General features: G+C 50.0%; 1 protein-coding gene across 1 annotated transcript; it reads left to right on the forward strand.

Moving 5' to 3' along the window:
- Positions 1 to 322: 322 nt before the first annotated feature.
- Positions 323 to 3,764, forward strand: LOC144147244 (sideroflexin-1-like). The gene has a single exon (XM_077679326.1). It carries the CDS (start codon positions 623 to 625, stop codon positions 1,577 to 1,579), a length of 957 nt encoding a protein of 318 aa, XP_077535452.1. The 5' UTR covers positions 323 to 622; the 3' UTR covers positions 1,580 to 3,764.
- The last annotated feature ends 10,170 nt before the right edge of the window (positions 3,765 to 13,934 follow it).

Here is a 13,934-nt window from a genome sequence, read left to right on the forward strand (position 1 = left end):
CACAATAGCAGGCAGCGCTTTACAATGATGCACAGCAGCTTTATTAAGGCCGGATCATCGAAATGCACAATAAATGATGACACGAACTGGTGCAAGCACGTCCCACACTTTCAAAACAACCCGCCCAACTGTACAAAATCATAATCGAATTTTCTTTGCTCCTCGCGCCGTCTTCTGACATCAATGCAAAAAAAGAAGTTGTTAGTATGTTCTCTTCACAGAAGATGGCAGCAGTAGTCACGTTTTGAAATAGGGTGCGCTTTGAACTGTTATATCATTATTGTCATTATAGTTAGCTGCCATTAACGGCAGCATTTATGAGCGCTTTTCTTGCGCGACATGTCGTTTACGCAAGAAACAACCTTGGCGCTCAATCTTCGGCCGACTCGGCTTTCGCTTCAACGCGGCCCGCGTGGCGTCTCACGGTCGCCGATCGGAGGCGTGGAGGCAACAATTGATTGCGCCTTGCGTTGTCGGTCGCCCCGTCCGCGCCTGTCCGCGTCGACCGCTGATCGCGAGCATCTGCCAGACGTCGTCGCCGGCTCGTTGCTTGCGAGGAAGCTCCACCGTCGCAGCTCCACCGTCGTAGCTCTAAGTGATCCGCCCTTTACCGCCCTTCGCAATGCAGCCCCGAGTCAACATTGACGAGCCCCGATGGGACCAAAGTACGTACTGGGGCAGGGCGCGACACTTTTTCAACGTCACGAACCCGCTGAATCTGCTGTGCACGGCCCGCGAGCTCGAGGAGGCGCGAAGCATCGTCACTCGCTACCGCAAGGGCGAGCAAGTGGACGGACTCACGGAGGAAAAGTTGTGGCGTGCCAAACACGTGTACGACTCCGCCTTCCACCCGGACACCGGCGAAAAGGTGACGGCGATCGGCCGCATGTCCGCCCAGGTGCCCATGAACATGACCATCACCGGTTGCATGATGACCTTCTACAAGACGACGCCGCAGGTCGTCTTCTGGCAGTGGATCAACCAGTCGTTTAACGCGGTCGTCAATTATTCCAACCGAAGCGGTGATTCTCCAATTCCGGTGTCCACATTGGGTCTGTCCTACGTGCTCGCGACGGGCGGCGCTCTCGGAACCGCGCTGGGTCTCAACAGCCTGGTCAAATCTCTGCCGCCCCTGGTGGGACGCTTCGTGCCGTTCTGCGCCGTGGCGGCTGCGAACTGCGTTAACATCCCCATGATGAGGATGCGGGAGATCCGACACGGCATCCCCGTGGTCGACGAGAACGGCAACCGCGTCGGCGAGTCCAAGGTGGCGGCCAAGTGGGCCATCTCCATGGTGGTCCTGTCCAGGGTGGGCATGGCGGCACCCGGCATGGTCTTCCCCCCCATTGTCATGAACCAGCTGGAGAAACGGGGCGTGCTGCAGCGCTACCCGTGGATCAGCGCCCCCTTGCAAGTGGGCCTGTGCGGGTTGATGTTGGTGTTCGCGACGCCGCTGTGCTGTGCCATCTTCCCCCAGAAGAGCCACATTGAGGTCAGCAGTCTCGAGCCGGAACTGCAGGAGGTTGTGCGTAAGATGCCCAACCCGCCCACAAGGCTCTACTATAACAAGGGACTTTGAGTGGTCGGTCAGCTTTTTTTTTTCTGCGGCTGATTGGAGAAAAGTGTGGTGCTTGTGCCATGCGCTGGGCAGAGGAATTTCGGGGGACGCCTTCTTTGTCAGAGCAATATGGAACACGATAGGCTGATATGGTTTTAGGGTTGGGTTGTGTTTGCCCCCATTATTAAATCAATTGTTTCGATTTTGAATTACCTAATGTACAGTACGTCTGATGACAACAAAAGGTCGGAATAGCCCCGTTGCACTAATATAATTACGGCTAGCTCATGGTCACACTGTGGTGTTTATACTATTTATGCTTACATTTGAAACAAGCAAGAATCGGCGGTATCGGACCTCTGAGTTGTCACTGCACAGCTATTAAATAATTTTTGGCTGATGCTCGTGCAAGCGAAAAACAGCTTCGTGCTAGTCTTCCATAAATATAAAATCATTTTGTAGTGCTAAGGAGTGCGAGGGGTATGAATTCAGGCAGACAGTGTTCTACGTAATACATACAGGTTTTTATGCGCATTTATGGATATATTCCGGAGTGCCAGATTTTTCTCCAGTAAAGTCGCAGGAAACGTAGTTTTTGCTCTTGATGCTGCCTAGTAGAGGTGTACAGATTTATTCTGTTTGACTTGGGGCTTTGTGGGAATAGCAGGCATGAGCTATACCCTGTGGGCTTTCATGCACGATGCCAATATGATCAGAGCACATATATTTTTTTCCCAAGACACTGTAGCACGTGGTCTTACCAACATTGTATATACACAGCTAATATTTAAAGGAGCCATGAAGACAGAATACAAGTTTGTTGTATTCGAAAGATTACGCGTTTTATAGTGCCCTCAGCGCTTGCCCGGCAGCAAATGATGCCGTATTCACTGAAAAATTGATCAATTTAGGTTAAAATTTTGATTCTCCCGCCAAATCATGGGTTTTCGTAATGTCCAACGACATCAGAAGCACGTGCATTCACGCGATCTTGCACTGCGTCATTCGGGTTTGTGGCCTTGCTGTCCGCCAGGCCTCTCCCAGATGGTACTACTATAGTCATCAATGAACCGTTGTCCGCCGTTGCTTTGTTTTTGAGCGTATTTGCGCTTGGCTTGTTTTTGTTACTGTTAAAAGTGATCATCTCGTGAAACCTGGGGTATCCTCGACAAACGGTCGTGTATGACTACGCCGCTTACGCCAATCGGCCAGTGCCCTGTAAAACAATTTCAAAGCGGCGGAGTGCTGTGCAGCTAAAACAAGCATAGTGCGCTCAGTACCAACAGCAGTGCGCGTCGGTACTTTTATGGTTTCGTGCGTTTTCGCAACTTTCATTGTTTACCACACCATTCTTACTGCTGTAAAATGAATATGCATTACACTTAAGCGCAAATAGTTCGTTCAGAAAGCCTATAAGCCGTGCCTAATTTGCGTTTGCTTTTTCCGTCCTCAGCCAATTGCACAGCTGGGCTCATATGACATCATAGGTTCTGTTGCGGGAAATGAGCTAGTGGGTTGCATGGCCGTTCCGTTTTTTCCTAATTATGTAGCTTATTTGAGCGAAGTGTGTGTTAACAGTGGTGTCACTAGGATTCTAACGAGGCAATCTTTCGAATGAACCGAACTTGTGTTTTGTCCTCAACAAAATACAACTTTAGTTTAATTTGAGAAAACCAGCCCCTGGTAACCTACACATTTTCCACCGTGGAAAATCTCTGTTTAACTGGGAGAAAAAAAAGTGAAAAATATTAAAAAAACTACACGGTGTCGGCAGTTGCATAGTAGGGGGAATACTAAAAACAGAGTTGTCATTGTGGTACAGTCCAAGTTCAAGTGGTACAGTCCAGTAGAACAAGAGGTGCCACTACAGTGAAGTGATGTTTCCGTGTGGCGGCTTCGGTATCCCGTTGCCGACCGCTCAAACAAGTCCCTGTGGCGTCGTAACGTCGTAGCGAAAAAGCCTGCAGTGAGCCGCCATTGCTGATCTGTTTTCCTTAATATTTAAAATTGGTGTCATTGTTCTTGGTACGGGGCAGTATTTTGAATGAACCAAACTTGTGTTTTGTCTTCACGGTGCTTTTTGTTTTCTTGAAAGAATGAGGTGTGATGTCTAGTGTTTTGCGACTGGCAAGTACAGCTTGAAGTTTCCAATATGCGACGTTAATGCGGCATGCAATAAATGCTGTTGGTTCCTATGCATACAAAACCATGTTGTCTCCCTTGTATTTGGAATGAAAGCAAGCAATAGGGATGCAGTTGCATTACGAGTGCAACAAGAGAGATTGTTGAGTTTTTGAAAGGGATGCAGTGTGTGTGAGGGACCCACATGATGAATAAAACCGTTTGAAAGAGAATGGATGTCGGATAGACATTTCGCACATTTCGCAGTGAGGTTAGGAATCCTTTGCACAAGCAAGGTGTGGACTGCCCCTTTGTTAAAAAACACTATTGCAACGGCTGTGAGCTATGCTGGGCCTTGTTTTGTGTGGTGCTCTCTCTCGTAATCTCTAGGATTACTGACTGCGCATGTTATGCAAAAAGTGTGTCTACTTTATTAATAGATGACTTCAAACTTCAGCAGAAGGGAGAGCTGAATTAGCTGGAGTGGGTTCATGTTTTTGTGTTACGTCTTTTTACTCTTTAAGAACTTATAGCAGATGAATGGGAAATAACTGCAAGATTGAAGCAGTTGTAATGGCTGCTGTAATCAGCTGTCGTATCTGCATGGAAAGGAGGTTGTGAGGACTTCAAACTTTTGCTTTTGGCTATCCACGAGTAGCTATTGAAAAGTAAATCACGTGCTCAAGAAAAGGCCAGGCCGCATCTTTAGATACAAATTAGTGTCCTTTCTAACTACTGCCCTATCAAGGCCAAACTTACATGAGCAACAATAATTTTTTTTAAAGCATGTAGAGCTTTTTACGCATCATTTCCATAGAACACTGCGCTGAAACCACGCTGGTATTGCTTCAAAACTGGGGGAAAGTGGGCTCGACACTTAACTCAGCCCCTGTCGTTGTCAAGGGCAGCTGTGGGGACTTTCACTGAAGCAAACCTAATCACATATTGCCCTGCTTCTATCGAAATGGGCTTCTCAACAAGCAATTGCAGGGAGGGGGGGGACATGCTGTTCTTCAAGTTAGGCAATAAACAAAAGTGTGTTCCAAAAGTGCATTAATTAACCAAACGTTGCGAGGCTTGAAAAATCACTGGAAACGTTTTAAGTTTAACTTCAATTCCTTGCTCTATGTGGATAGCACTCCGAGTTAATGTGCCTTGCGTTCTAACGATCTGGGCTGACAGCACCACCGCCACAACGTTATTGACGCACTGGTTGAGGGTAGGGTGCCTCCATTCTCTGTTCCAAAAAATGGGGCGAGCACGTGCCCAGTTCAGTTGGGGCGGCAGTGGAGTGCACAAGGAGCTCCTGCCACAAGATGAAGGGAACGCGGGATTCCCTTGGACCGGGGAGCTGATATGATGGCCACTACTTCATAGGCCCTGAATTCTTGTGCACAGGAAAGAAAATATACCTGAGGATGACGACTTGACAGGGCTTGTCTAATTTATGCATGCTGGGTTTGCAGTAGACCTTGTTTCCAGTGCAAAACTGCTAATTGACCGTACATATACGGCCATGGGCACCGTATTGACTTGTAACGTCCCATCCCGTCATATCCTACTTGATCTATGAATAGTGCAACTCTGCATAATCCATGGCTTCTCATCATATAGACCTAGTGTATTGAACCAATGCATTGTGTGCTTTAATTTTACCAAAGGGCAGCCGGTATTGTTTGTCGCATAATATGCCATTGCAAGCGTTTGAACACACTCATTTTATGCAAAACACCGAGTGTAAAGAACTTAATCTTTGGAGCATAATTTTTACTTAGGGACTCCCCCTAAGTAACTTCTCAAGGCCTTCTCAAGGCCTGTTTACTTCTCAAGGAGTCACTTCTCAAGGCCTGTTTACAGTTTACACGAGCTTGCGAGATACTTTTCATTCCTTATTGTTTGCACAGGTTTAGCGATTCCAGCAGTCGAGTGGTCTCATGTACCGTGGCTGTTGCGAAAGGTGACAATGGAATATTATGAACGTACATGCCACAGAGCTTAGATTAATGCAGATGAGTAGTCTTGGGCCCTGCTGATCCATAATGCCGCATGTCTTACTCAACTAAGGGGCCATGAAATGTGCGAAATATTGGGCTTGGGAGTAAAACGAAGTGTGCATTATTCACTGAAAAATAACCTTAGGCATTGTGAGTGTAGAAGTTCTTCAGCACTGACACAGTGCTTATTGCACTTGACAATAAGGGCAGTTGTATTTTGTAATGTGCCATTCAGCTGTTTAACTGCCTAAAAACTCGTTTTATTGTGTGATGGCTGAGCATTACATAGTAAGAAGTCCTGATTATAATGACAAACTTAATTTTTGGAGTGCCGTAATTTTCCACTCTGGTTTACAAGATGCAGATAATTATCCCAACCGAAAAAAATGTTGGCTGAAACTATTATTGCCTCCAGAACAAAGTCATTCAATTACTTATGCCGCTACCACAGCTAAGTTGCCATAAAATATCCTGAATCTTCCATTTTGGCTCAATGTTTAAAATGTGGTGCTTGTTAATAAAACATATATTACAGTATTAATTTAAAAGGGAACTCAAAATGTTGCGCATTGTGACTGTAGAACATGATGCTTATTCTCCTTGACAGCAAGTGCAATGGAATCACGTAATGTGCAGTGGCTTAATTTTTTTATAATGTCGCGGGAGCATCGACCGGCGGGTGGGTCAGCGCCTTGTACGTAATATTCACGGTAGGCAGCGGCGAAACGAGCGAGATTACTTCACACGGCGCACGCGCAGAACCCGCCAGTGCATCCGTCGTCTGCTAGCTGCTCGTGCAAACACGACACAACCCCTTCCCCTTTTGATCATCCTGCTATCTTCATTGTTGGGCGGTGACATCATGAAGTTTCTTAGTAAGTATATTGTAAGAAACTCTATGGGTGACAGCAATTTCCCGTGCGCCTTATGCCGGAGCGGATCCACGACGACGGTGAGCTAAAACTCTCTATTGAAAAATTCGGCGTGATTCGGTATTCACACTCCCCGCCGTGTGCGGTGGCTGATTATCAGTGATAAATGCTGGCTTACTGTGACGAAGCTGTCTGTGTACCCACAGCGTGGCGCACCGCCAAGCGAAGCCAATGGCTGCGCTTATCTCGGAGCGTCAGGGCCCTGACAAGTGTCTGCTCCGAGCTTATCAGCTGGTAGTATCCACAGCGCCTTGGGGCGCGAGGAAAGAGCGACAGCTCTTGGCCTTTTAGCCTTCGGAACCCAGTTTAGGGACCCTTTAGAGCTCAGCCCGGCGTGCCCACCGCAGCCAATATCAGCGGCAACTAAAAACAATGATTCATCGCATGCTTTCTTTCCGCACTCCTTGGATCGCTGCGCCCGATTCCAGCTTCAGCAACGTTTTTAGATTAACTAATCTAAACTAATCTAATTTAGATTAACTAACCTAATCTAAAAACGTTGGCTTCAGGTGTGTGCTCGCCTCTGGCTGCTGCTGTATCGCCGTTCTCGGTTGGCTGTTATGACGTTCTCCCTGTGGACACTTGATAACCACAGCTGCTCTGGACGACTGGGGCCCATAGAAAATGGCTCAGTGAGCCTAATAATGCTCTCGCGTTAAAAATACCCACCTTGGCTATGCGAATGTGGATATGGGCTGGCAGGAAGTGAGTAACGCCGTCCTACATCCATTGAAGCCTGAAACCTACGGTTGTACGGCGTCGTCCCAACAGATAACACGCAAGCACGGGAATGTGCATGCGCCTGACGTCAGGCCATACGCTACCCTTTGAGCTCTAACGTCGTCACCTGGTACCCGCAAGCCCGTCGTACACTATGGCCATCGTGGTTTGCTGCCAGCAAAGATTTCAATGAGCATGGTTATTGCTGGAGGGAAATGCATGGCCACAGTATGGTAAGCAGTTGATTGTAAATTAGAGGGCGTGTGTTTCCGGCCTAAGCTACAGGTTGGCCGACAACTTAAGATTAAGTTGTCGGAAGTCATTACGGCAGCTAGTTCACGGTTGCACAGTCCTGTCTGAAATGCGGACGTACTAAGCGTGAAAGTCGCACTAGCGCTTTCTGCAGTTAATTGTGTTCCTAAGGCGATTGTTAACAGCCTGCAGTGTTTGCTGAACGTTCTTTCACACAAGGTAAGAAAATGAGATTTTCTTTGAGTGCAGCATCACCACGGCCTCAGTAGCACTTGCAATGCCTCTCATGGGCGCTTTCAGACGGCCGCGTGTAAAAGTCGCTGTATACTCTAGACAGACACGTGACATTGACATTGAACTTTATCAAAACGGCTGCGACGAGACCATGCTGTCGGGAAAAGACCACGAAGTGCACTTGAGTGATAAAGCGGCTGCAGATAAAACGCCTGCCCTCATGACGGCGGCCGGTTTATCCATGTCGGGTACCACAAGGACGTCTGATGCGCGAGTCAACTTTAAAAGAGATACGTTACACACGCTTACATGGGCCGTGGTGATATCTAAATATCGTCGCTTGACACAAGAAGCTTGTCTCCGGACGCCCGTGTTTACTGTTTTGAAGATGATGGCGCACTCCGCCGCCGGAAAAAAAGAACGCGTAAACAAAGCGGCGAAGGAAAGAGGGTTTTATCGGTCCGTTCAGTGACTTCGGAAGGGGGGGGGAGCAGCGTGGCTTCGAGAAGCAGTAATGGGTAATTGATTGATTGTGGGGTTTAGCGAGCCGAAACTACACAGGTTATGAGGCGCGCAGTGGTAGAGGTCTCCGGATGAATTTTGACCACCTGGGGATCTTTAACGTGCGCCGAAATCTCGAACACACGGACGTTGTTGCTTTTCGCCTCCATCAAGTTATGGGGAATAGAGAGGGGGGTGAAACGACTGCGGCAAAAGGGGGCCATGGCCAAGCCGCACAGGGGTGGACATCATCGATGGTATTTACGCGCGTGATTTGTAGGCAAACCGGAGAATAGGGGTAGGGGGGAGGGACATGGAGGCGTGGTGTGCAGTCAAAATAGCGATCCAGGCTCTTATATGCTCGATATGCATATAGGAAAAAAAGTTCACAGTCGCAGACTGATTACACATACGTTGTTCAATACAATCTAGGTGGCAGGAAAGCTCCATCGAATTATATCAGTTTTGAGAAAATGCATTTTTAGTATGCAGGAATTGCTTTATTTGACGCTTGGTTTGGAGTGGTTCGATCAGTACAAGATATCACAGGCTGGTGCCAAACAAACAGTATATCAGAATCAAATAACCAATCAGTGAAAAGAAAAATGAGAAGTGATATCGCTGAATTTTTTTTTTCGCGCAAGGACGAAAAACAGCAGCTCGAATAGGCACAGACAAGCCCAGTACGTGGTGGGGCTGGGATTTTTTCTTCCGGGAAGATGCAATTGGAGAAGCGGTGGGGTGGTTAACGGCATTGTTAGCTTTTCAAGGCGAGAGCAATTGGGTGTATCATCAAATGCGAAAAGTGACCGTAGCCGTAATCGTCGTTGTCATCGTCGCCGTAAAGGCGCACAGTACCAAAATGGCTGCCGCTTAGAGCGGAAATAAATTGTGTTCGTGTGGGATTTGAACCCGGGTCGCCAACCAGCATCCGGATGCGCTAAGCAGCCACCCTGCCAGACGAATATACTCGATGTGTGCGCCGTGGCAAATGCACGTGACGGCATTGGCGGATCCAGAGGGGGGTCCGGATGCCCTGACACCCCCCCCCCCTTTTGCCCCCTTAATTTTTGAATTTATACACCCGAGAACATGAACCCTCAGGTCATAGAAAATGTCTAGTTGATTATTTTTCTATTTCTTGTATTTATGTTTTTTCGAAATTTGATCGGCGAATAAAAAAACCTAGGCTACTATTCTCCTCCTCCTCCTCCCATCATCATCATCGTCATAATCACTGATAGCCGACTCCCCCCTCAGAAAAAACATGGATCCACTCCTGCGTGACGGTACGTGCGTAAGACGGCTGCACGGAAAGGGGGAGAGCGATGACTGCGCGGAAGATGCAGCGTGAAGTGCGTCCCGTCTGCCTACCGGAGTAATTCGCGTCAAAAGACGAGGACAAAAAAGAAGAAAGAACCGCGAGCACGTTGCAGCAGCAAAGAAGCGTTTGATAATTGCTAGGCCTTTGCCTGAGCAGACGTAAGTGCCAGAGTTTCTTTTTTGTTATTTTTCATACTCGCAGCGCCTTGCGGTATTACGGCATTGCGGAGCGACACACACACGCGCGCAAGCGCACATAAAAAACCAAGGAGAAAAAAACAACAACGTTTTCAACAGCTTGCTACCTGGCAGCACTTTCTGCAGTCAACAGGCGGCAGGGTCTCCTACGGCGTTTCATTAATCACTGCCAACTCAGAAGAGCTACTGCGTGCGACAGCTATCGCAGACGCTCTGTTTCCCCCCGTCCAACATGAGAAGCGTACGGTCTCCAAGAACGCGTCTTTTGTCTCGAGCGAAGTTCTTTACGTAACTATGTTCGCTTCATAACCTCTGCCATTCCTTTGCCGAGGAGCCTTAGTTCTCCGCTAGCTGAACGCTACCCTGTGCTTTTCTGCCGCTCAGTCGAACTGTCTGGCATGGGTCAGATCACCAAGACCAATAGGATTCTCTTTAGCTCCCAGCCTAACTCGACCAGCGGCGGTGCCGCACTGCAGGCCGTATAGTTTCTCGTGCTTCGCGCCATTGCAGCATCGAGGCAAAGCGCGTGCGACAGCTTCCGCAAACACTCATTCCGCCCCCAAACTGCTTGGTTGCTGGAAGGCGATATACACGAAATCACGCAAAACGCCCATTATTAAAAAGGTAACTGAACTGTAGAACGAACGTATTTTTGCGAAACAACTCTGGGTCTTTCGCGTTGAAATGTTTCGGACGACGAGCCCCTCGTCTAGAAGACGACCGTGCACTTTCTTTTTCTTTCCATTTTACGGGGCACCACGCAGGGATTGGTAGCTAATGCCGTGGTGGCTGGTTTACAGCTCCCGGAAAAAAAAAAAAAACTGCTTATACCGCGCGTTTTCCTAAAAAGAAAGCAACATCGCCGTCACCGCCGGAAGCAGACAACGCCGGACTCAGACACAGAAAGACACCACAACACTACCTCCTTGATAACAAGCTGACCATGCAGAAGCCTCCTCCACGCCATCCACCCCACCTCCTACTCCGACACCTATAGAGAGTTTTAGCATAGCGTACGCTAAAAATAGGGCGGCGGGTACCGGGACAAGACTGGGCAGGTGCGCATTCGTTCCGCGGTTATACGGTCGCCCGTGCCTGGCCGAGCCCGCAAATCCGTTCCGCTGAGGGGCAGCCTCCACGCCCTCCCCGCACGCGCATGCGCAGTCGGGTTCCGGTAACCCGCCGCCCTAGCGTTAGCGTACGCTAGCCGCTATGCTAAAACTCTCTGCTGTCCCCAACTCTGCGCACTCTGCAACATGACTTTAGAGTGCTCCCACACACCATCCCTAGCCCCCATTCCCTCCACAGCCATGAGCCGTGATGGCATGCTAACCAGCCCGTTCCCCGGTGACCAGCTGCGGCTGGTCGAAGGGGCCTCAAGCAGAGACCGACCAGCGACTTCTGCACTGGAGTCCTGCACGGGCCTGATTTTAAGGCCCGGTCCCGGCCCGTGCCCGCTTTATGAAGCCCGCGCCCGACCCGGGCCCGTAACGTCTAGCCCAGGCCCGGCGCGGGCCCGGGCGCCCGTGAGTTCAGCCCGGGCCCGTCGTCTTAAGCCGGGGTACGGCCCGGGCCCGGTCAAACCTACATAAAACCCGCCTGTGCGTGACACGCCTAGGGTTTGGATGCCGAAGGAGATTTATTTTATTTGGTTGAGTGCCGCTGCCATTCGTAGTGAGAAATCAGACAGAGCCTCTAATGTGTACGACCAACATGGATTGAAATGGGAAAACTTAGGGTTACAGAGTAGACGTACTTTAACTTTTACGGCATTCAGTACACGTAACATCGGCGTTATAAGAACTCGTATTCTTGCACCGCAGCCACAACCGTGTTTGTTGAACGGTTCTTGGCGACATCACGTGGTTGTCGCATGCTAAGGTTGTATGCTCAAATTTTGGATGCCGCTTTTCAATTCACGACTATCTGCGTGCATATTGTTACGAGGCGAGGATGCTGTAGAAAGATGTATTTGTAAATTCAAAGCGCCAGAGGCTGGGTGCCGCTAGTACACACCGAGGGAAGCACAACCACCACACCTCGTCCTCTTCTTCCACGGGAACTCGTCGCACAATCCCCGTTCACTTAACCTGTGGCAAATCCCCACATAACCGCATAGTTTGTTAGTCGCCTGTCGGTGCCTCGTGTCATTTTTCCCCGGCGGAACGAGCACCGTCGCGGCGCTATGGGGTTACAGTGTCCGGCGGACAATATGGCTTGAGTCGTACAACATGTAGAATGTCAGTAGAAGTAGCGTGACTCGACGGTGTCGACGCCACGGGGGAGATCTCGTACGTTACGTCAGTAACTTGGCGCAAGACGCGAAAGGGACCACAGTAGCGGGGCAGAAGCTTTTCAGATAGGCCGATACGGCGGGTAGGTTTCCAGAGGAGGACAAGGGATCCAGGAGCGAAGTGCGCCACTCGATGTCTTCGGTCATAAATCGTTTTCTGATCAGCTTGGGAGGAAGAAAGCCGGTTGCGGGCAATCTGCCTAGCGTGGTCAGCGCGAGCAATAGCGTCCCAAGCGTACTCCGATCGTACTGAGGGTTGGTCAGCCGACATAGGCATGAGAGTGCCCAGTGGCAGGGTGGGCTCACGGCCGTAAAGGAGGTAGAACGGCGAATACCCAGCCGTATCATGCCGCGACGAATTATACGCAAACGTCACGTACGCCAGGGAGACGTCCCAGTCGCGGTGATCTGCGGAAACGTAGCAGGAAAGCATATCGGTCAAGGTACGATTTAAGCGTTCGGTAAGTCCGTTAGTCTGGGGATGGTAAGCTGTAGTTATCTTATGTTTAGTAGAACAGGACCGGAGGATGTCGTCAACGACTTGGGAGAGAAAGCAACGGCCACGGTCGGTGAGCAACTGACGTGGAGCCCCATGCTGAAGAATGACGTCGTGAAGAAGGAAATCTGCCACATCAGTAGCACAGCTAGTCGGCAAAGCACGCGTGATGGCGCAGCGTGTGGCGTAATCCGTGGCGACTGCAATCCACTTGTTTCCCGATGTCGACTGGGGAAAAGGGCCAAGCAAGTCCAGGCCAACCGGGAAAAAAGGTTCTACCGGGATGTCGAGTGGCTGTAGTGTTCCCGCAGGGAGCGATGCTGGTGTCTTGCGGCGCTGACACTGATCGCAAGAACTGACGTAGCGGCGGACGGAACGGTACAGGCCGGGACAGAAAAAATGCTGGCGTACGCGTTCATACGTGCGAGAAATGCCGAGGTGACCAGCAGTAGGCATGTCGTGAAGCTGCTGGAGGACAGTGGAGCGCAAATGCGCAGGGACAGCGAGCAAAAGTGCCGGCCCGTCAGGACGGGTATTGCGGCGGTACAAAATGTTATCGCGCAGCACGAACATTCCCGTCGATGCGTCAGGTGAGGCAGAGCTGATGTTGTTGATGATCGATCGTAATGCTGGGTCACGACGCTGTTCTTCCGGAATATGGAGGAGTCCAGATATGGCACACAGAAAGACTGCGTCGTCATCGTCAGCAGCGTCAGGTGGGTCGACCGGATGGCGAGACAGGCAATCAGCATCTTGGTGCAAGCGTCCAGATTTGTATTTTACGTCGAATGAATATTCCTGTAGGCGCAATGCCCACCGACCTAACATGCCTACGGGATCTTTTAGCGAAGAGAGCCAGCACAGCGCGTGGTGGTCTGGTATGACTGTGAATGAGCGGCCATGCAGATAAGGCCGAAACTTTGCGATAGACCACACGAGGGCGAGGCATTCTCGTTCTGTAATAGAGTAGTTGCGCTCTGAGGTGGAAAGAAGGCGGCTGGCATAGGCAATAACCCGCTCAAGACCATCCTGTCGTTGCGCCAAAACAGCCCCGATTCCGTACCCACTGGCATCTGTGCGTACTTCTGTGGGTGCATAAGGGTCAAAGTGAGCCAGAAGCGGAGAGTGGGTGAGTACGGATATAAGGTTGGTAAAAGCGGCAGCGTGCTCGGAGCTTGTTATGTTCGGGCTCCTCATTTAATTAAGGAAAGCCGCCGGTGGCTCATGTTCGGCGTCGCGTACGCTGGTTGCGGCTATTCAGTGTCCCTTTCATGTAGCCGCGCGGACGCCAAGTTCGGAGCCGCGGAGAGCT

Source organism: Haemaphysalis longicornis, unplaced genomic scaffold (genome assembly GCF_048455015.1).
Source record: "Haemaphysalis longicornis isolate Haplotype H1 unplaced genomic scaffold, Haemaphysalis longicornis Haplotype H1 scaffold_7, whole genome shotgun sequence".
NCBI lineage: Eukaryota > Metazoa > Arthropoda > Arachnida > Ixodida > Ixodidae > Haemaphysalis > Haemaphysalis longicornis.